At 24.9% G+C, this 24,510-nt stretch overlaps 1 protein-coding gene across 2 annotated transcripts in view; it reads left to right on the top strand.

Moving 5' to 3' along the window:
* Nucleotides 1-1,372: 1,372 nt before the first annotated feature.
* The window catches only part of LOC122509552 (synaptic vesicle membrane protein VAT-1 homolog-like), a 58,098-nt gene continuing 34,960 nt past the window's right edge, over nucleotides 1,373-24,510 (top strand). The window contains exons 1-2 of one of the 2 annotated variants that reach the window (XM_043623718.1): nucleotides 1,373-1,567; nucleotides 1,646-1,976. In XM_043623718.1, the coding sequence (XP_043479653.1) occupies nucleotides 1,681-1,976 (296 nt within the window). In that variant the 5' untranslated portion in view covers nucleotides 1,373-1,567; nucleotides 1,646-1,680. The remainder of the gene's footprint in view (nucleotides 1,568-1,645; nucleotides 1,977-24,510) is intronic. The other variant, XM_043623719.1, reaches the window with a different exon arrangement.

Here is a 24,510-nt window from a genome sequence, read left to right as displayed (position 1 = left end):
ACATTATTTTCAAAAAATTTAAAGAAACTCGTCAAAAGAATGTAATTATTCATAAAAACTCTAATAAAATTTTTGGAATCCATTTGTAGATTTATTTATGTTCGAAATCAAATAAATTTAAATTTTATGAGAAAAATACCGGGAAAAATTAGGATTAGGATTTTTTGATTTTGGACATTTTTATTTTTTATTCAAATGTAAACTGTAGAAAATTAAATTCTTTACGCTTCTATCAAAAATAATTTTGATTTGTTTTTCTTTATAGGTATTTAAATTGGAAATAAGGAAATAAGATTAACTTTCGTTATAGATTTTTTATTTTACTGTAACTTACAATTTTTAAACTTACTTAACTCAGTAAATGGTAAATATTCTTTAAATAACAATAATGTATAAATTTTCAAAGAAAGAATAATTTTTCTGTATGTGTGTGATGTAAAAATGTATTTTTATTTATAGTGAAAGTAAAGACAAAAGGGATTTTGTCCCTGTGAATCGACGCCACTGTCAGGACGCTGTCAGTTTGACATTTCAGATTTCTCCCTATATCTTCTACGTATAAATTTAGGTGAATGTTTTCGGAGCACCCTGCATATATGTATATACATACAATATATATGTAATGCAGTTTCGTTTCGGCTCATGCGAAATATCCTTCTTTCCTTCTCATCAGGCCTTCAAACAATCTTCATCCACTCGGCTCCTAACTTATATATATTCAATGTTTTTCATGCTGCAACAAAAAATACAGAGATACGAAGAAAGAACAACACACGTGTTTCACAACACGTGTTCCGGCTATAAAGAGGAATTATACCTTCAAATTCCTTATTGTTGTGTGTGAATTTCGAAAAAATATTTACACTCAACTCGAAGGAAAAAATCACGCAAGGAACCAAAAACAAATTGGATTTTGAGGTTAGTATACATATATGGTCTATATTTGAAATTCAAAAATCTGTAAAAAGAAATTATTCTAATCAGTTGTGAAAATTAATTAGATTGGAAATTTTGAAAATTCAAAAATAAAAAATTACGGTTAATTTAGGGTTTTAATGGGCAAAAACATTTTATCCGTTATTGTTATTTTTTTCTCTTTGTAAAGTTGTAGAATATTAATTTCTTAAATAATCGCTTCTATTTGAAAATTTTTAATACTTTTTTATTCCAATTATCGAAAAATTGGGAAAATTTCTTTTTCTTCTCAATGCACGGGGCGCAAGAATTATACATGCACGTCCCTGTTATAAAGAAGATGCGCGCGCACGTAAAAGAGGGCGCGATTCTATGCGCATGGGAGGGGCGCATTGGTAACTTAGCAACGGCAACACTGCGCACAGCGTCGCCGGTTTTCATATTATATTGAAAAAGCCGGCTTCTTGAAACTGATAGAACGCGGCGGCAGAACGACGTTAGCTTTCGTCGTGTACAGTATTGTGTTGTTGTTCCTAGTTTGTAGAAATCATTTTAAAACTTTTTTTATTTCCCATCTCTTAGTCTCTTCTCTGTTTTTTCCCAATTCGCGTGGTAGTTTTTCACCTTTTTGGTTTTTATTTGGCAACAATCGGTAAAAACAAACAACTGTTTTTCTTTTTAAAAAAAAGAGAGTTTTTCCATTGATCGGCGTTTTTTCGTTTTTGTATAGTCCCCCGTAAAGGAGCAAAGGAAAGTTTTTGAAATATGGCCGAGGATAAGAACGAAACGAGTCCTAACGCAGGGGGCGAGCAACCCGCGCAGGAAATAACTCCGCCTGCCAAGGACGAGGCAAAAGAAATCGTCAAGGAAACAAAGAAAATTGAGGAAAATGGCGAAGGTGAAAAACCTAATGAGAATGGTGAGGAAAAATCGACACCAGAGCCCAAGGACATGAAGGCCATCGTACTCAACGGATTTGGCGGACTTAAGAGCGTTAAGGTCCTCAAGAAGCCTGAGCCGACCCTGGCCGAGGGAGAGGTCCTCATACGAGTCAAGGCATGGTGAGTACACACGGAAATTCATTGTTCTTGTCGCGCTCGACTTCTCGCATCCTGCCCAAGAGGTCCAGGTGCTCAATGTTAAGCCTCACTTTGCAAAATAACGCCCTTGCGCTTCTTTTTTTTTTTGACACTAAGCTTTTTTCCGGCAAATAATAGCTAATTTTTCAACAATTAACGTTGAAATGTAATTGCCGCTTACAAATGATCGGTAATTTAGTTTTATCATTGTTTTCCTATACAGAAGCCTCTGTTGAGTTTTTGACGCTTCGCAGGGGTTTTGTTTTTCAATTCAACCGTTACTTAACCTCAAAAACTTTTGTAAAATCTATTTTTTTTGCTAAAAATTAACTATCATTTCTACTTTTTAAACTAGTCGAAAATATAAATTTCTATGTACTTGTTGAGAAAATATTCAAAAAATTAGCTAGGATTGAAATATTAACTGTAGTTTCTTTGTTGTCGAAATACAATTCTTAAGTGGTTTTAATTATCAAGCTTAATAGGGTCGACTGGTTTTGTTTGTAAATGTGTCCGGTAATTATTTTTTCTCTTTCTCTTGAGGACAAGCTGCTTAGTTTTGAATGCTTAACACAAACCAAGCTTCTCCCAAGCTTATTGTTAGGATGCTTCAAGCTTGTTTAAATTCGTCATATTTTCGATTTATAAAGTTTCGATACTCGTAAATAATTTTTTTTGTAATTTTTCCTAAGCAATTTAGTAAATAAAAAATTTTCCAAATATTGAAATTAGATTTATGTAAATTATACATATAATTTGCGATTTTATTAACAAGTCTATTCTTTTTTAGGTTATGTTAAATTTATTTTTCGTATTTTTTCTTAATTTGCTATTTTGTTTCTCGACTATTTTTTAAATTAGTATTAAATGCTTAATATTTCATTTTTTTCAATCTGACTTTTGGCTTTACTTATTTTTGGTTTTTTTTTCTATAAAAATTCCGATTCTTCTTCGTAGAAAAACGAGTGGAAAAATTGGCAAATAGGGCAAATAGTTTACTAAATTGAAAAATTGACCATAAATTGTTAAAATAGTGCCACTCCTTATTTTTCATTTCAATAAATATAACAATTTGAATTGTAAGAATCAGTAAAATGAACATTTTTAAACTAATACGTCCTGTGTGAAGCATTTTCGCCCTTTTGGCGGCGCGTATGATCACCGGATGTACTCATTTGACATATACGTACATGTGTTTTAAGTCTTTGAAATTCAGAGCAGGAAACCTTTTTAAAAAAGCGGAAATGGAAAACTAAAAAGTTAATTTTTAATCAAATCGATTAATACAATTTTAATTAGCATTTTTTTCTCTATATATTTCATTTTTTTAAGAGATGTGTCACTAATATTTAATTCGACAACGGAAATTTCTATTTGTGACCCCCAAAAATAATATTTAATGAATAATGCTCTTGAAAAAAAAATTCATTGGATATTTTACGAGTCAGGAAGTAGAATAATTTTGCAATTTACGTTGTAAAATGCGAACTTATCTATAGTTTAGTTAAATTCGTGAAATAAAAGGAAAATAAAATTTGCGGAAATAAATTTTAAACTTGACAATAAAATAGGGGGGAGAAAAGGATTTTTTTTCTAGTTTTCCCCCTTGAGAATATTATGTATCATATATTATAATCTGTGCAATCTTTGTTGGCATATCAACCACAAGTAGAACGTGATATTCAACTTTCCTCACTTTCTCTGTGGCTTTCGTACATTTTATATCAGTTTACATTTTATTTTTTATCTAGGTAAACAAATATCTGCGCAATTGACCAATATATAGGGGCATTTATTTTCTTTTGCATGTACTTGAACCGCTAAATGCCCGTATCCACTTCTCGTATTTAAATGTTTAATTCAACTAAAATAATTTTCTCTCCTTTCTCTTAATTATCTTTTTGTGTTCTTTATTACAATCATTGGATATTTCTTTCTTTATTTGAACTAAATTTCTTGTAAATTATCCTTTTTTCTTTTTTTGTTTCTATTAAAATCATTTTGGTAGCTAAAAATAATTTTTATTTAATTAATTTTCTATGTACACTTGTTATTTTCTTTTTATTCCAATTTTTTTTTATTTACATTCTTTTGAAAAGAAAATGGTGATTAATTTTATTAAAATAATAGCTCATTATTTTTGTTTACTAATTTACATATTTCTTTTTTTTTTTGTATTGCATTATTGTTAGGAATGAAAATGAAGAAATTATCGGAAATTATAACGGTTCTACTTGTGGTATGCAGAGGGTAATTCTAAGTGATAAACTTTTAAACATTGATAAACTCGAAAGTGATTCTTATATACATAAATAGCAGACATTGTAGAAACGTCGCAATTATTCAATGAAAACTAGTGCCTCTACTTTATTATATATAAAGCGAAGGCGTTATTCATTTTCAATTGGATGCAAATTAAACTTGAATACCACATTTTTTTTGTATTATGTGTCTTCGTGCTTTTGACTCATATGAAGATAATACGGGATTTAAATATAATTAAAAATCCAAAGAAATTTTTTTCTCCACTATGACACTTGCGACTTTCCATGACGCCTAATTTCAATTGAATTATTTTATCGTCACAGAATTTTTTTTAAATGAATAATTAAGAATTTTTTTAAACAAAAAGTTAATCATTACACGGAGAAAAATATAAAGTAACTTTTACTACTCTTATAGTAAAAAAAAAATTTCCGGTAAAGCATTTCTGGTAATTTTTACTACATTTGGAGTAAATTTTTCTACGTACGAAGTAAATATTTGTAAAAATTAGTAAAATTTACTTCGAACGTAGCAAAATTTACTCCAAAAGTAGTAAAAATTACCAGAAATGCTTTACCGGAAATTTTTTTACTATAAAAGTAGTAAAAGTTACTTTATATTTTTCTCCGTGTACAAAAAGCAAAAACAAAATTATAAATTTAAAAAATCTAGAAAAATTAGAATTAAACATTTAGAATCTTTATAATTTATTTTTTAAATTAATTAATAACGAATTCAAATTTTATTGCAATAATAATTGCAATAAAATTTGAATTCGTTGAGGAAAAAAATAAATTCATTCATTTGAAAGTTCAGAACTTTAGGGAAATTAATAATAATAATAATAATAATAATAATATAATTGTTGTTATTGAAATTATTATTTTTTATTGTTATTGTAATAATAAAATTTTTACTGAAATAATAATGTCCCTAAAGTTTCGAACGTACAAATAAATGAAAATATTTGTATTACTTTTTTTAATTTGAATTTTATTTACAAAATATTGTTTTTATAATTAAAAAAAATTTTTTAGTTAAAAATAATTAATTACAATATTTTTTGAATTTTAATCTATTGTTAAAAATATTAGAGTATAAAAAAATATTTCGTTTATTTGAACGTTCAAGAGTTTAGAAAAATAAATAATAATAATTATTATTTTTATTATAATATAATTATCATCATTATTAATATATTATTATTTTAAATTAAAATATTAATATATTTATTATTATTATCTTTGTTATTGTAATTATTGTATTTTAATTATTATTATTATAGTAGTAAAATCCACCGTGAGGATTTAGGGAAAAGAACATCAAGTTGAAAAATGGATTTCTGTGAGAAAATATTGGTAGTGACAGCAAGTGTATAGGAACTTTAGGAAATCAGGTTTCGGAAAGAAAAGACGAGATGCTGCATATGTATAAAGGTCTGATTATCAAGCAGGTTCAATTATAAAGCATAGACATTTTTTTTTTTGAAAGATCGTCTGAGATCGTATCTTTCTTGATGAGGGCAAGGCGTAGTAAGGCGATAGAATCGCTTCGACCACGGGAATCCTTGAAGGTCACGGTGACTCTTGAATCATTATCCTGATATTCTTTGGTCATACTTTAGTCTCAATGTGTATACATAGGATCGTCAGTAAGAACTTGTCGTTTATTTACATATTTTCTTATCTATTTTATTTTCTATATTTCGTATATCTCTCTCACTTTTACTTTTGTTTATTATTTATTTCTTTATTATTATAGTCTAATAAACATACTTCGATTTCTCGCCATTTCCAGAATTATTTAGTTTTGAGCTCTGGAAAATATTTTGCATTTCTTTTTTTTAATTTCAATAATTAAATTTTTGTGCGTTTTCTAGAAATCGAATTATATTTGTAAAAAAAATAGTTTTTATTCTTTCGAGTTGAAAGTTTTTGTTAGTTTGGAAAAAAATAGTTTGTGTTAACAAAAACTAATAGTTTTTTTTCGATTTGCCAGACTTTTTTAATTTCTAGAAAAAAATTGTGTTTGTTAATTTGTAAAATATTTGTTTTTGTATTTTTGATTGTTCTTGTTTGTTTTCCAGGTGTGTTTGATAGTTTGCTGTTATTGCTTCCGTTTTTCGAATTTTTCTTCAATTAGAAACAATAATTGAAATAAATGAGAAAGAAAGCTTTTTTCGCATGTGATGAAAAAGTGAAGTTTTCGAAAATATTGAAGGAGAAAAAATTGAGGATGTTTGGCGATGATTAAAATTGTCAATTATGAGGCAGAGATAATGAGGATAAAAATATTTATTGTTTGCGATTGTTTGATACGTGATTGAGGAGGCAAAAAGGGAGTGATATGTACAAAGCTTTCTCCAAAGGAGCGATATATAGAGGAGTGACCGTCAAAGACTTGAGGGTCTTTTCACGCGTGACTCACGATTCATAAAAGTCATTGGCATTGATGAGAAAATAGCCTTCATAGAAAGATATAATGTACTCATGCTGGTTGGAGTCATTTTGATGCACAATTTGTAAGAATGCACGCAGGGCAACACAAGAAGTGAACCTTAAAAATGGCTGTCTCATGTTCTCGTATTCCTTTGAAATGCAATCACGTTTCACCGAATTTTCAATACGTGTACGTCCGATTGCATTTCATTAAATATTTCCCCATATTTTCAAAATTCATCCAAATTCCATTAGTTTTCCAACATTTTTTGAATTTTTGAATCTTCAATTCTTGCTTCTCTTTTTTCTATGAGAGAAAATATTTTAGAAATATTATTCAGTAATAAGTAAATTTGTCTCTTTGATTAATTTCTAATAAATTTGTCATTTCTAATGAATGGTGATCATCATTTTGATGGAAAAATTTGTTTGTCTCGAGTGTGTAGTAGTCGGTTCTCTCTCTCTCTTGTCTTGTTGTTTTCGTTTTAACGATACAAAAATTGATCTCTCGCTGGCAGTTAAATTACATGCTCTCCTTGTATTCTCTCTTGCGGGCTTCAGTTTAAGAAAGCGAATTTTATTCTTTTCTTTGCCACACTGCTGCCTATGACTCAGATTTCATTCCTTTTGATACTTTGCGTGATTTCACCAATCTTGGGTAAAATATGTTTCCGAAGTTTGTACACTCTGTTGTGTACTGCCATTTTCTCTCGCTTAAATTCATCGGAAAGCAATTTTAAAACGACCCTCGCTGTTACAAATATATACATTTTGTTTTAAAAACGATATAATATTTTCCCGTTTGGCATAAACTAAAAATATCCGGTACACGTGTTTCGAACGAATAAAGTATTTTTATTGCACTAAATTACAGGAAACTTGCGAGTTTTTTTTTAATTTATTATATCATTTTTGTCGTGTTGATAATGAATTTATTTATAACAATTACTCAGTTAAAATTCTTTATGAAACTATACTTTTCGTGTTCGTTGTCATTATTCTCTTCATAATTATCGATAAAAAAAAATGGAACTTAATTTTTTTATTTCGATATTTAATTTTCTAAAAAATATTTAGAAAGTAAATATTTAATCCAGTCAAATGAACAAATATTCAATAAGTAATAAATTAATAAATAAACGAAAAGAATAAGAAAAAGAATCTTGAATTGAAAAATTGAAATAATTTTAACTCGATGTTGAGTCAATGCGAGAGTTTATAATTATCCAAACTGCCATTCGCTTTAATCGAACGGTAGGAGAGTGATTAAATGATTTCTTCTTTGAAAATAAAAAATGCAATATATATTCATCTTGGAATCGAATATTTAGTGAATGGAGTTCTTTAATAATTTTTCCTCGTAAGTTCATACTGTGCTAATTAGTCCGATAACTCATGAGGCGAAGACAATGACTTCTCTCTTGAAGCAGACTGCTTTCAGCAATATTCCCATAACCTCCGGCCACCGCACTCGTAAATCATAAAAGTAGTGCACTAGGTACCTTTTTGCCATTTTTTCTCCTGTTTACCAAAAAAAAAAAAGAAAAAAGAGAATACAATCTATTTTCATCATCTCAATTTCTTTTCGATTCGCAATATTTATTAAATCAAGTCTCTCTCCTTCCCCGTTTCCCCTTTCACTAAAGCTACCGCACATCAGCGTGAAATACTTGCCGAGATTATCTCGCTGCATCTGCATGCTATTTCTTGTATGCACTCTCACACACACATATAGACAAACACGTGTTAAAAAGTCCCTGTAGAAAGAATATCAGCGGTAAATCAAAAATCCTCAGTTGCTCTTTTTTCGCAGCTGTTCCAGAAAATTGTCTTTTAAATATACTTCTAAGGCTTTATATTATTATTATACACGCAATGTACCTGCAGTGTTATTTGATCTAAATATTTTCCTCTGAATTACTTCTTTTTTCTGAGTATTTTCCATTTCTATTCGGGAAAATTTGATTTTTCGATTTTTCTTCATTGGGAAAAATTGTTTCTTTCGCAATTTTATTATTTATATAATAATAATAATAATATCATAATTAATATCCAATAATAATTAATAATAATAATTATATTAAATTTTTCTTATTATTTTTTACTATTATTAGGTATTATTATTTTTTTTTATTCTCATCCATTGTTCATCGAATTTTAAAATTTAATTCATTGGAAAATCTGTTAAATAGAAATTTCGTAAACTTTAGTAGTTTTTCCTATTTTATTTAAATGTTTTTGAAAAATAAATAGTAGTTTCAATTTTTCGACTAGAATTTTGGAGAAAAATTACTAAAAATTAGTAAAGAAAATTTTTATTTAGAAGATGACTTTTTACTAAAATTTATATTTTGAGCGCTTTCGAAAAAAGAATTAGTTTGTTTATGAATTTAAATTAGTAAAAGTAGTTTATCAATTTAAATTAGGCAAAATTAAAAAATAAAATTATTAAAAATCAAAAAATAAAATTAGTCGAAATTTAAAAATAGAATCATTGAAAAATAAAACTACATATTATACAGAATAAAAAATAAAATTAGCAAAAGTTAGAAAATAAAATTATTAACGAATAAAAAAACTAGTAAATATTCCTAACTTTTTCAACAATTTTTCTTTTTAAATGATATCAATTATTTTAAAATTCATGTACTGAAAATCATTGAATTCTTGCAAGAAAATTTTACTAAAATTTTTTAAAATTCTAATTAAATTCTTTTCAAAAATTTCTTTTAATTTTTTTGAAAAAATGGAGTTTCTTTAATAATTTTAATTGAAAATATTTAAAGTAATTGAATTTTATAAAGAATTTCTTTCAAGTTTTTAAAATAATCGTATTTGTTTTAAAATTGAAATTAAATATTTAATTATTGAATTTTATTAAAATTTTTAGAAAGTAATTAAATTCTTCTGAGAATTTTTTTTACAATTTTTTAGAATAATTTAATTTATTCGAGGAATTTTATTACAATTTTTTTAAAATAATTTAATTTATTCGAGGAATTTTATTGATAGAAAATTAAATTCTTTTAAATAATTAAAGTAGAGTTTTTGTAAAGCATTAAATTCTTTCGAAAAATTTCTTTAAGTTTTTTTTAAAAGAATGTCGTTTTTTGAATTATTTTTAATTGGAAATTTTGAAAATAATTGAATTAAACAATTTAACTTTTAAAAAAAATCGTGACTGCTAAAAATAAATTGTTTAAAACATTTATTTCGTGAATTTTATTAAAATTGTATTGAAAATATTTAAATATCTAAGAATAATTTTATTATTTAAAAAAATAATTTAATTTTTGTCGAAAAATGTTTATATTTATAAAAATAATTGAATTGTTTCGAGAAATTTATTAAAATCTTAAAAAATAATTTAATTCTTTTGAAAAATTGTATTAAAAAGTAAAAAAAAAAAGTAATTGAATTCTTCCGAAGAATTTTATTATTTATGAAAATAATTGAATTCTTGTGATGGATTTTAAATTAATTTTACAGAACATTCTCTCACGCGTTACCTATTTCGAAATAGAAAATTTCCAATTAAAAGACTCCTTGTTTTTTAATACTAAGAGCTTTCTGTTTTCTTCTTTTTTTTTGCGTCAATTTTTCGTCATTTTCTTCCCCACTATTGATTGCGTCATACAATTTGTGATATGAAGTGTCATTGAGATGAAAATTTGATATAAAAAAAAAAAATTTCTCCTCGTAAAAAGATAAAGTGATTAAAAAAAAAAAAAAATAGAAATGACAAAAAAAATGTGGAAATTGAAAATAGAGATAATGGTTTTAATGTCGGATTAGCGGATTTCCACGACATTTACAAGTAGTGATGAGAGTGATTGAATTTATAACACATCTGCGTGAATAAATGCACCAATTTGGATCTATAGAACACGGTGTTGGTATTGATCGGACCACACCCGTGCCTTTTCCTCCACCCCTGTACGCCATGCGTACATACGCAACTTGCACATTTACACTTTTCCTATTGGTGTAACAAACCTAGACTAGAGTCTCCGCAACACCCCATAGAATAGGTTATGCACGCCATGGGGTGTACAACCCCTATTTCAAGTTCAAATACCTCATGTTCGTGGGTATTATACCATATGAGAAAAAGAACTAGCCATAAAAATTGTAATGACGCCAAACACTCTCTCTTTTTTCTCATGTAATTCATATTTACGTATCAAACACGCCGTATGGCGATATGGAGAAGTGTAAACAGGAGAATACAAAAAATAATGTCCATTTTTTTTTATTTAGTCGAACTTTGTAAAATGAGGGACATTTTTTATTGGGCCGAATTTTTTTTACTAAATATGATTAATTCGCTGAGTTGGGATTTTTTAGATTTTTGTATTATAGGCCAGAATTTTTTATACCTTGGCGAACAAAAAATTTATCAAATTATTGTACCGATTTTCTATTTTGAATTCCAAATTCATTTGGAATAAGACGAATTTTCTATTTATTTTTTATTGAAAATTTCTGATTGTTGTTTATTTTATTTGCCTGTTAAAATAAGCGTTATTTAACGGTTTTTTTTATGCACAACGACGTTATTTTTTAAATATAAAATAAAAAATAACGTTGAAATTTTATTTAGCCGAATTTTATTAGACGAAAATACGGAGCAAAATTATTTTTTCGAGTTTATGTACCGAATTTATATTCTGAATTCCTAATTTATTTGAACTTATGACGAATTTTTTATTTTTTTTGTGAGAATTTCTATAATTATTGTTTATTTTATTTCCTGATAAAAAAAACGTTATTTAACGTTTTTTTTAGGCAAAACGATGTTATTTATTTTTTTTATATTTAATACTTTATTTAAAATACACTTTTTTAGTAAAATAAAAAAATAAAATAAAAAATAACTTTGAAATTTTATTTAGCCGAATTTTATTAGACGAAAATATGAAGCAAAATTTTTTTTTAGTTTGAATACCGAATTTCTATTTTGAATTACAAATTCATTTGAAATGTGACGAGTTGTTAATTTTTTTTGTGAGAATTTCTAATTATATTGTTTATATTATTTCCTGATAAAAAAACGTTATTTAACGTTTTTTTATGCAAACCGATGTTATTTTTTATTTTTATATTTATTTATTTAAACTACATTTTTTTAGTGAAATAAAAAAAAATTAAAAATAACTTCGAAATTTTATTTAGACGAAAATACGGAGCAAATTTTTTTTTGGAGTTTGAATACCGAATTTTTTAATGACAATTTCTAATTATTGTTTATTTTATTTTCCTGTTAAAAAAACGTTATTTAGCATTTTTTTATGCAAAACGATGTTACTTTTTATTTTTATATTTATTTATTTAAAATACACTTTTTTAGTCAAATAAAAAAATATAAAATAAAAAATAACGTCGAAATTTAATTTGGCCGAATTTTGTAATAAGGAAAAATTTCTATTTGTCCAAATTTTTCCGTACATATGATTAATTATTATTTATTAACCTATTTACTCAAAATATATTTATTTAAAAATATATTTTAAATAAATAAACAAAAAATAAGGTCAAAAGTTTATTTTACAGAATTTAAATAATTTTGTAGAAATTTTGAAAGAGGAGATTTTTATTTGGTCGACTTTTCACATAAACAGAATTCATTCACTGAATTTTCAAACTGTAGGTACGATTTTCATTTTACCTCATTGCGAATTTATACTTTCCGGAGTGATTCCATTTAATCAAAATTTTATTAAACGAGAGCATTTTATTAAGCTGAATTTTTAGGAGTTGTATATTATATATTCTTCCTAAGGTTTGAACGTTGAAATGAAGGGAATTTTTTTCAATTTAAATGTTTATAAAAATTTCATTAACAAAATGAAAAATAAAAAAAAAATGAAATAATTATTTAGTTAAGAATAATAATTACTTTTTTAATTTTGCGAAATAATTTTTTTAATGAATAAAATTTATTGAAATTAAACTAATTATGTAATTAAATTAATGAATTAAATTAGTGGTGTGCAGAAACTCGAATTTTACACATGGACTCGAAATTCGAACCGAACCGAGTCCATGTTATAATTCTTATGGTGAGAATAGAATTTTTGAAATTTGCACATAAATTAAATGAATTATATATTAATTAACGAATTAAATTAATTATTTAATTAACAGTAAAAAAGTTAATTCTGAAATAAGTAAATCAAATTTATTTTTTATTGTTCTTTTTTATTTTTGTATTTTATTTTTATTCTTTTTTTTTAATTTAGTAAGGTATAGTAATTTTTGAAAATACTTAAGACGGAAAAAAATGTTCCTTCATTTGAACGTTGTAAAATTTTGATGAAATGGAAAATTTCTTTCTTTATGTTGGTTTTCATTTTATTTACTTTTTATTTCTTTATTTTTCTCTCTCTTTTTTCGGTTTTTTTTTTTTTTTTGAGAATTCGGTTTATATAGGAAAGTCCCGGGTGAAATTGGAGCGTTCAAAAATTACGTAACGCTTTTTATAGGAGAACCCTCTCAATAAAATGCGCCATAATTTTTCGTTGGCCCATCACTCTTCCCCTCTCAGAGTGTGGTGATTTATTTCTTCCAATTATTAAAGTGGAATTCGTTTCCTATTTTTTAGAATTTTTTTCACTTTTGCTAATTGATTATTCTTTTATGTCAAATATAGATCATCTTGTTTTTGGTGTTTGGTCAGAAAACTCATTTGGAAATGTATATATTTTTTATTCGAATAACAGGTGCCAGTCGTCGTTGATTTGACTAAAATAATTATTTAGTTTTCTATTTTTGATAAATCTATACAAATTAAAAAAACGAATATTAATTTTCGTCCTCTAAAAGTTCTGAACGTTCAAATGATCAAAATTTATTTATTTATTTTTTATTTTTTAAATTTATTTCTTTTTTTTGGAAAAAACCTTTTGAATTTAATAAAAAGTCAATAGAAATTTTAGTTCAATTATTGAATTAAAAAAATTCAGTTTAATAACAAATATTGAAATAAAAAAATATATATTTTTTTTAATGTTCTGAATTTTTTAAACCTTTCGGAAAATTTTGGAGGATTTTTTTCTCAATTCTTATATTAGGACTTTACGGAAAAACTTTAATATTGAAAAGAATTTTTTTTTAAAAAAAGGCAAAATGCCTTTCTTATAAAAAAAATTGAAAGCTAATTTATTTTCCTTCAATTATAGAATCCTTGTAATTCCTTCTTTTTCTTTTTGCTCTTGAAATTTTCTTTTCTGACCTCTCTCTTTCTCTCTCTCGTACAGTGAACATAACGGCATTAAATGCATTATATTATGCATTAAAATACAGTTAATTATCTCATAGTTGAAACGTTACAAATGATTTATCAAAGGAACGATAGAGAATAATCATTACGAGACCCCCGGTGCATGCTTCTGCTTTTCTTTTTCTCTTTTGCATATTATACACAAACACACACATATGTATAATATAGTCTATCGGTTAAGTTCACCGTAACTCGTACGTGCAAAAGGCTCCCATTTCCTTTTCCTGCGCGAAACCGAACACCATTTATTTATGTGCACTAAAAGATAACATGAATAACAAGTACATCGCGCGTTTCAGAAGTGGCACGTACTGAAAATTGATTTGCGAAGAGTCACATACGCATCGCTAAAGTTTCATCGATTGCTAGTTATTTATATACATACATATAAAAATGTATTACTGAGTACAACTATAATTGAAATATTGGCAGGTGCTGAGAGTACACCAAGCGTGAACGAACATTGTACAGAATCGTGGAATTCGATTGAAAAATAAACCAGAAACGGTTGTTGCTTTAGTGAAATAGAGAGAGAGAGAAAGAGAGAGGGTGAGGGGATCTTATGGATACGCGATACTGCGAATACTAAAGTGAATACTGAACGAAAACATTTTCCAGTATTAAATGCCTTGGTGTACATGAGTAGTTTTAAATACATGTGGTTATTCTAGGAGAAAGCTTGTCAAAACTTCCCTTTTCTTTTCCAAATCATTTTTCGTAGATCATTTTTGTTTTGCATTTTTTCTTTTTTTTTTAACTGAAATAGAATTCGATTTTTGGTACAAATAAATATTAAAAAATGATCAATTTTTTATAAAAAATTATAATTAAAATTACGAGTTTAAATAAATATATCGTTCCTGAAATTAGCGTCGACTTTAATTTTAGGGATTTTTGGTACAAATAAATGATTACTAAATTTTGATTAAAATTATGAGTTTGATAAATAAAAAAATAGAAAGAAAATAAAAGAATAAAAAAAAAATGTTTTGAAATTCGTTTGGACGAATATTTATTTTAATAACAATTTTTTATTTAGTTGAATTTCAACTCAATGGATATTTTATTTAACCGAAATATTTAGCTGGGGTTACAATTAACCGAATATTTATTTAGCTGAATTTTTAATTAATCAAGAGTTTATTTAACAGATTTTCAACGACATTTCTATTTTACCGAATTTCTATTCAGCGAATTTTCAATTGCGATTTTAATTTAGTAATTTTAATTCACTTTCTGTTTAATCTAATATTTTTAATTACAATAATTTACAGAATTTTCACTTAGAAGAATTTTTATTCTATCGAATTTCCATATAAATCAATCTTTATTTAATTAAAATTCAATTTTGCCGAATTTTTATTGAGTAAAATTTTAATTGCAAAATTAAATTTAATTCAGTTTCTATTTAGTCTAATATTTTATTAATATTAATTTAATAATAATTAATTTAATATTCAACTAAAATTTGTTTTTTTATTATTATTATTTTGTTTCTTAATAGACTAATATTTTATTAATTAAAATTAATTTTTATATAAGTGAAACTTAATTTAGCCGAATTTTTATTTAGCAAAATTCAAATCAAAATTTTAATTTTATTTCTACCCAATTAATATAATATTTTATTAATATAATTTTCACTTGGAATAATTTCTATTTTGCCCGGAAAAATTTATTTGATTCAAATAAACGATTCGTTGTCTATTATCAGATGAATATTTACTTAAATAAAAATTATTTGATACAAAATAAATATTTTTTTGAAAACAGTATTTTTATTTTAATTGAAATTAAATTTTGCCGTATTTTCACTTACCTAGTGAAATTTTAATTAAAAAATTTTAATTTAGTTCCTACTTGATCTTATTTATTTAATAAAAAAGAATTTTAGTCAGAACTGAATTTCCTCGAGTTTTCCATAAAAATAATTTACACAAAATTCTATTCACTGGAAAATAGAAAGAAATTGAATTTTTTTAATTTCTAAATTAGAAAATCGCAATTAAAATAATTTGCAGATTATAATTTAATTAATTTTTTAATTGGAAAAAATAGTTATCGTTTTTATAATTTTCATCTACATTAAAATGCACAAACTCATGGTTAAAAATTGAGAAAAATAAAATATTTCATTTCTACTGTTGCTTATTTATATATATATATATATATATATAGGTATAGTTATTATTATCTATTGAAATTAAAATATAAAAACTGAAATTTTTAATTTAAATGTAAATGAGTTTAGTTATTTTAATTGTGTTTATGGGATTTTTTATTATTATTTTTTACTGTCATTTACTTTTTATTGTCATTATTTTTATATTCTCGTTATTTTTTATACTCTTTATTTTTTATTGTCATAATTTTTTATTCTCTTTTTCTTTTTATTCTCTTCATTATTTATTATCTCAATTTTTTTATTGTCTATTATTAATTATCTTTTTTTATTGCCATTATTTTTTATTTATTCAGACAAAAAATTATATTTGAATCAAATACTCTTTTTTTTTGTTGTAGCAATGAAATTATTTAGTTGATTCAACAAAAATTTGATTGTTTTAATGAAATTTTTTCTGAATGTTATCTTTACTATTTTGTAATTATTTATTTATTTAAATAAATTCTTAAATACACCGAAAAAAAAAAATTTTCGATTCAAATATTAATGATTACTTGTGTGTATTATCACAAATAAATATTTGCGGATCAAATAATTTTTAATTAAGTCAATTAAATGATATTATTTATACTTCAAATACTGAAATTTATTATTGTTAGTATTTCAAATACAATTTTTTTATTTAAATTAAAATTATTTGATTCAACTAAATATTTATTTGCCGAAACAAACAAGTATTCAGGTATTTGATAATAAATAATTTAGTAATTATAATATAATAAAAATATAATAATTATAATATGATAATAATAATAGAATTAATGGAAATAATATTAATTTTTTAAAAGAGACTATAAAAAGTGAAAGTTTTGATAAATAAGGAAATGATTTTATTTTTCGAAATTAAAAGAAAAAAAATCAAATAGACTTTTGTTTGATTTGGCCGAGTAGTTCATCTTTATTATAATGAAAAATATGAACTCGAGGAAGGGTGTTGGTTTTTTTTTCTTCTTCAGCCCCGTGAGTTAGCAAATACATATATGATCGAGGCATGTTTCGCTGGAGTAAACTCAGCAATTAGCCGTCGCGGAAGATCGCGGACACAATCGCGAAATTTTGCCTCGGCCCATTAAACCCACGCGCGCCAATATATACAACATCTTCTCGAACGCCTTTCAATTTGCGTTTGGCCATTGTCCAGTCGCGATATCGCGTTGCTTACCGCCCGTGGGCGAATCTCACCCCGCCATCTTTCGTTTCTTTGGGCGAAAAAGAAGAAGACAAAAAAGCAACCAAAAAAAGAAAAAAAGAAAAAAAAAGAGAAAAGAAAGAAAAGAAGAAGAAACCAGGGGAAAAAAAGGACTGTAGGCCACGTGCAGGTATATCTACCTCACAAACTGGTCCTCTCTCCTCTGGCCATCCACCGCGGGACAAGAAGAGAGGAGAGAGGGGGGAGAAAGGAAAGATTCAAGAAAGGGGAACGAGGTAGTTTCAATGTCGCGCTTCGACCTCCTCACTGCAGGTAGAATGAAGATGGATCGTTTGGAAAAATATCGGATATGAGCTTTTCTCTCTTTCTTTCTTTCTCTCTCTCTCCCCCCCCTCACCCTCTTCTCTCTTTTCCTCTCTCATTTTTTTCTCCCCCTTTAAATCAGGACATCGCAGGATTTTTAGTTTTTTTCTCACAAATATTTTCGAAAAGTGGAACTTTTTTTTATTTCTTTTTCTATTTTCTGCTTTTTGATTCTGTTTCTTTACGCGAAGCTGGAGTTTAATCGTTTTAAATATTCTGTTTATTCGTTTCGAAATTTAACTAAAATTTTGCTTTCCTTCCAAATATTATAATTTAATTTCTTCCAAAATAAAAATTCTTTCCAAACAAAGTATAATAATTTTATAATAATAATAAAAATATTATATAATAAATATTTTTTATAATAATTTTTTTTTAGAATAACATGCAATGAATTTCGATATTTTTTTAGTGTGAAAAAAAACTATAGACAAATCTTTCAAAAATTATTTTCCCATAATTTTTGTAATTTAATTTTCGAATTATATAATAAAAAAGATTTTTAATAATTGAAATTTTGTAAAAATGGAAAATAATTTATTTTTTTCAAATATTTTTTTAGAAAATTTTTTGAAAATCAACTTTTGGAGAAATTTAATTGCAAATTTTGGAAAATAATTGAATTCTCAATAATTTTAATGAAAAATTTTTAATAGTGTAAATTTAAAAATGAAAATTAGCTTCGAAAAAGTGTATTAAAATATTTTTGAATACAGTAATTGTGAGAATTTTTTCATTTTAATTTTTTAAAATTCAATTATTTTCTATATTTTCAATTACATGTTTCCGAAAATTTTAAATTACGAAAAATAAAAACAGTAAATTTTTTAAAATTAATTTTAACATTTTGGAGAAAAAAATCATGTTCAAAATTTTTTAATTAAAATTCTTTAATAAATTAATTTGTTTTTTTTTAATTAGAAAATTCTTTTAAAAAATTCAATTATTTACGAAAAAATTACGTTAGCTATAATATTTTTAAAAAATTTATTCTTAGAATTGTTTTATGACAATTTTTTAAGATACAATTATCTTCGAAGAAAATATAATAAAATTTTTTTAAATTTACGTTTTTAGACTTATTAAAATTTCGGAGAAATCATTTTCATATTTATAACTAAAATTCTTCAAAAATTTTAATTATTTTTTATATTTTTCAAAAATTTAATTATTTTTCAAACTTTGCCAAATTTTAATTATTTTTCAAATTTTACCTAATGTCAATTATTTCTCAAATTTTACCAAATTTAAATTATTTTTTAAATTTTAATAAATTTCATTTACTTTTTAAATTTTAACAGATTTCAAAATTAATTTTAAAATCTTTAACGAATTTCAATTATTTTAAAAATATTTTTAAAAATTTCAATTATTTGAAAATTTTTCAATAATTAATTTTAAGAATTTCTTCATTATAATTTTTTGAAAATAGGGTAAGTGCGGGTATAGTCGGACAGTACTAGTAGTCGGACACTTTCGTGTTTTTTGGCAAATAAATAATAATGCATTGTGATAATTACTTTAAAAAATATACTGGACGAATGTGTAAAGTTTATATTTTATGAAATTAGTGTTATTTTCGAAAATAATTAAACAAGAAATATTTTATTTAATGTTTTAAAAATCATGGTGTCCGACTATAGATACAACCATTTTCGAGTAGCGCAATGAGTAGCACAAATTTTTGTTGATAATTTATCATAAATATTAAAACTTATAGGGTTTAAATATTATATTAATAACTTCTAATTTGCTTTAATTCCATTTTCCAGCAGATAGCAATTAACAAATTATCTGTTTTACTTTATAAATCCAAAATATCTGACAGATGTCCGACTATAGAAACAAGGGAAAAAAGTGTCCGACTACTAAAGCATTCGTAATTTTTCATTAAAATGTTTATATTTTATTAAATACTCAAGTATTTGTAACAAATTTACATGATTCTTAATCCTGAAGAACTCCTTTAATTGATAATGTGCTTATAAACACAGTAGATATTTGTTATTTCAAGAAAAAAAGCATAATATAAGATCGTATCCTTAAGTGTCCGACTACTAGTGCATTTACCCTATTATATCTTAATAATTTTTTTAAATCACATGAATAATTGGAATTATTATAAAAAATTGAATTTTTTTATTTAAATATTTTATTTTAAATATTTGAATTCGTGAAGAAATTTTCGAAAAATTATTCAAAACAATTAATTTAAAGATGAAGTTTGTAGTTAATAATTGTACAAAATAATTGAATTCTGATAGAAATAAAAGAATTCGAAATGATCACAAGTCAGGTTTAAAGCGAAATACTTTTCAAGAGAATCAAATATTGTTATTAGATTCGAAATAAAACCAATTTGATTCGAAAATAATTTTTTAATTAGTTACGAACATAAAAATGTAGATTTGAATATTAAATGGTAATTGACCCGTGAAACAAATTTCATATGAATCATCGAAACTGATTAGAAAAAATAAATATAGTAAAAACTTCGACCACCTTTCGATTAATAAAACTTTCTCATCAGAAATAAAAAATTCACTCGTGCAAAAATTACACTAAATATCAATTTTCGCTCAAATAGAAATTTTAAGAGTTATAATAGAGATATTCTATAGAAATTTTAATGAAGCGTGAAGGAAAAATTTAGAAATTTTAATGACCCGTGAAGGAAAAATTTCAGCTAAATAGAAATTCGTTTTTCACGTGTGATTAAATTTATATAAACCTTTTTTTTTTAGTCATTCAACAACAATTAAGTATAATAAAGGTATGAAAAAAAAGAATGAGGAATTCTGTTCCATAACGAAATTAGTTACACTGTTTTACATAATTGTTCATCAGTCCCTTTATTATCATGTTTACAGTGAAAATACTGGTTTTTGGGAATATGAATTTGTCCCTTTTTTATCTTTATATGTACATTGAGAATTTAATTAAGAATTTAAGAAATTTGTTATTACACACATGACTCGAAAGTATATTTGGAATGTTATCGCATATACCAATTTCCTGAATATCAAAAAGAAGCAGGAAAAATTATAACTATAAATCCGATTTCTTTTTTTTGACCACTTACTTGAGAAGAGCTGTTACCATAATCTTAATGAATGTCATCAATATTTTGCAATCGGAATTAAAGAACCAGAAAAAATTTGTCAATTTATTAGAATCAATTTTTTTCTTTTTGGTTTCCTTAAAATTTCTCGCGATAATTTTTGGATTGCTTTGTAATAAAAAAAAAAAAATGATAATATTCATTAATTAAACGCATCGCTCACTTGGAAATAAGATACAATATTATGAGAGATTAGTTTATCGTAATTGCAGAAAAAGATCAATTCATTCGAATTATAAACATTTTCTTCGATTTCTGTAAAGAATTTGTAGAATTTGTTTTTTTTTAGAAGAAAGTAGAGAAGTGAGTGAGTGAGTGAGAGAGAGAAATATTTTTTATATAATAAATCACTATCGGTCTAATTATAAATGAATCATTCGTTAATTATATGAATAGTCAATGTGGCAACTGTATAAAAATTGAGATTATATTCTGAGAAGTGATTTCTTTTTTTTTTTTTTTGCTAAAAATACAGTCATCTTTTTTCCTTTTTTTTACATCCGAGAAAAATATGACTAATTTTCTATTTCTTCTGTTTCGATCTCTTAAAGAGAAACTTTATTTTCTTATCTTTTTCTTAGTCACTAATTAAACTACATTATGACCATCGTTTCAACTAACATTGTCTTAACACTTTACGAGTAACATGAAAAGGGGTCTTGTACCCGTAATTACTTCTTGTAATTTACGGTGCGGTGAAGTCCAAAAGGAAACTAAATTAAATTGGGTAGGCCACTTTTTTTTAAACTGGTTTTTTCTCAAACTCTCAAAAAAACTTTGGGGGAGAAAAAACAACTGTTTTTCCCAACAATCTCTGCTCTTCAAAAAATAAATCATTTATTCGATTTATTTTTCTGTTCTAAATTTTGAAATCAAAATTTTCCTTGGATTCTTTTCTAAATTTTAGGACATTTCTTGACTTATGTAGAAAAAAGGCAGACCTCGGATATTACGACTTTGTCGACTTTTTTTCGATTAATTTAAAATAATGCGACTTTTATCGACTTATATTAAAAAATTGCGACTATGTCGACTTTTCTTCCAAATTTTGCGACAAAATACCATATTTTTATTATAAAAACTTTATTTTTGAATAATTTTTCTTATTAAATTTTTGAAATATACAATTCAAAAAAATTTTGAATAATTGAAATTTTGTAAAATTTAATTGAAAATAAATCATCTTTTCAAGTATTTTATTACAATTTTTGAAAATTAACTTTTAAAGAAGCTTAATTGAAAATTTTGGAAATAATTGAATTGTCGAAAATTTTAATGAATAAAATCTTCAAGTGTAAATTCAATAAAAATGAAAATTAAATTAATGAAAAGTAGGTTCTAAAAATAAAATTAAAATAGTTTTGAAAATAGTAATTCTCTGATTTATTTTGTTCTAATTTTTTAAAATTTAATTATTTTCAATATTTTTGATATTCAATATTTTTAATATTTCCGAAAATTGAAATACATACACAAAATAATAACATTAAAAATTTTTAGAATTATTTTAAACATTTTTGGAGAATATTAAAATATTCAAAATTTTTAATTAAAATTCTTCAAAAAAATTTTTTTTTTTAAATTATACAAAAAATCTTCAATAATTTTCAAAAAATTACATTACAATAATTATAAAAAAGCAAATTCTTAGAATTGTTTTCTCATAATTTTTAACATTCAATTACCTTCGAACAAAGTAAATTAAAATTTTTAAAAATTTATTACACATTTTAGAATTTTTAAGAAATTATTTATTATAATTAAAATTTTTCAAAGCTTTGATTATTTTTTTTATATTTTTTAAAAACTCAATTATTTTTCAAAGATTTTATCAAATTTCAATTATTTTTCAAAGATTTTACTAAATTTAAATTATTTTTTAAATGATTTTACCAAATTTCAATTTTTTGGACATTTTTTAATTGTATCTGTAATTGTAAAACTATTGTAGTCTTTTGAAAATTATTTAGAAATATTGATAAATAGTTAATTTTACAAATTTCTTTATAAAATTTTTTGAAAATATTCTGCCTTAATATCTTTAAAAAGAAAAAAAAACGGTTTCAATTATTATAAAAAATTGAATTTTTGTATTTAAGTAATTGAATTCTCGAAGAACTTTCGGAAAATTATTAAAAATTAATAAAGATAATTGATTTAGAGATGAAGTTTAGGGGCCGTTCATAAACTACGTCACACTATTTTGCATAATTTTTCCACCCCCCCCCCTGCCCACGTCACAAATTTTACATGCTTTAGCGCCATTTTTTCTACAGAACGTCACAAAAAATGAATTCCACCCCCCCCTCTAAGGCGTGACGTAGTTTATGGACGGCCCCTTAGTTAAAAATTGTAGAAAATAATTTAATTTTTGAAAGGGTTGCAGTTTTATTTTTTAAAAATTATTAAATTTCAGAAGTTGAAATTTTTAAAATTTTATTTTCTGTAAAAAGAAATAAGTATTTAAATATTTATTTAAGAAAATTATACAAGTTTTGATTAATTGAATTTAGAAATCAGTGAAGAATTTTTCGACTTTTTTTCAATTTTTAATCGACTAAAGCGACTTTTTTTGTTCGTTAAAGTCGATCCGAGGCCTGAAAAGGCGAAAGGGGATGAAAAAAGATTTTTGACAAATGAGATAATATTGATAATGAGTTTAAGTTTCGTATGAATTTCAGTTAATATTGTTAATTTAATGTTTTCATTTTGTTCTGATTTTAATTCCTAAAGGAAGTAGAGCTTTATACAATATAATAATTTAAGTGCTAATGGTGGCTTCAATTAAATTTCATCGCATAAGTAGCAGTATCGTCAATTAATATTACTTTCCAAATGGAAGTTCTAAACTTAATTAATTTTGCTCCCAATTAATGAAAGTTTTCAATTAACATCGAATCTTAATTTAACCTAATTTCCAACTATCATTGTCATTATTATTATTTCCGTTAATTATCACCATACTGATTATTATTAATATTATTATTATGGTGAGTTATCTTATAAGGAACAAATTTCGTTCATTTAAACGTTCAGAACTTATTATTATTATTAATTAATAACAATGAGAGATAATAATAATAATAATAGTAGAAATATATTACAATTATATACATTTTTATTATGTTATTATTCCTGTTGTTTTTGTCATTATTCTCATTAATTATAATCCTTTCGATACAGTTTTCAAACACAATATTTTTATTTTTGAAAAAAAGAATACTTTAACGAGAATACTTGACCGGAAACAGAGGAGAAAGTTGCAATTATTTTTATTTATTATTATCATCATTTTTTTCTTATTTTTTAATAAGCTTGAATGAAAGGAGAAAATCTTTTTTTTGTGCATATAAAGAATATAAATATACAATAAAAGAAAAAGAAACGAGTTTGCAATAATAGAGTTGGGATTTGAGTGTTGAATGAGTTATTGTGGCTTCTTTATTGGCATTATTGGTAGAACGATAATAACTCAGGCATAATCAAAGACTGCAGTTGTTTTTAGCGTCTCTCGCGCAGCTACTGCTTGATGGAGAGAAGTCTTGCAAACTGTGCGTGTCTAGATGAGGCGCGTCATGTACGCAATATATACGCATAACGCTTCAGACTTACACATTCCTCGAGCGAATGAGTCACAAAAACAATGGTAATCTATTGAAACTCACAGCTGCTGTCCTTTCATTTCAACTTCTCTCTGGGCTACATCTGTTTG

The sequence above is a fragment of the Leptopilina heterotoma genome, unplaced genomic scaffold (genome assembly GCF_015476425.1).
Source record: "Leptopilina heterotoma isolate Lh14 unplaced genomic scaffold, ASM1547642v1 Lhet_60, whole genome shotgun sequence".
NCBI lineage: Eukaryota > Metazoa > Arthropoda > Insecta > Hymenoptera > Figitidae > Leptopilina > Leptopilina heterotoma.
The sequence above is the reverse complement of the archived record's forward strand: the minus strand, read 5'-3'. Positions and strand labels throughout refer to the sequence as shown.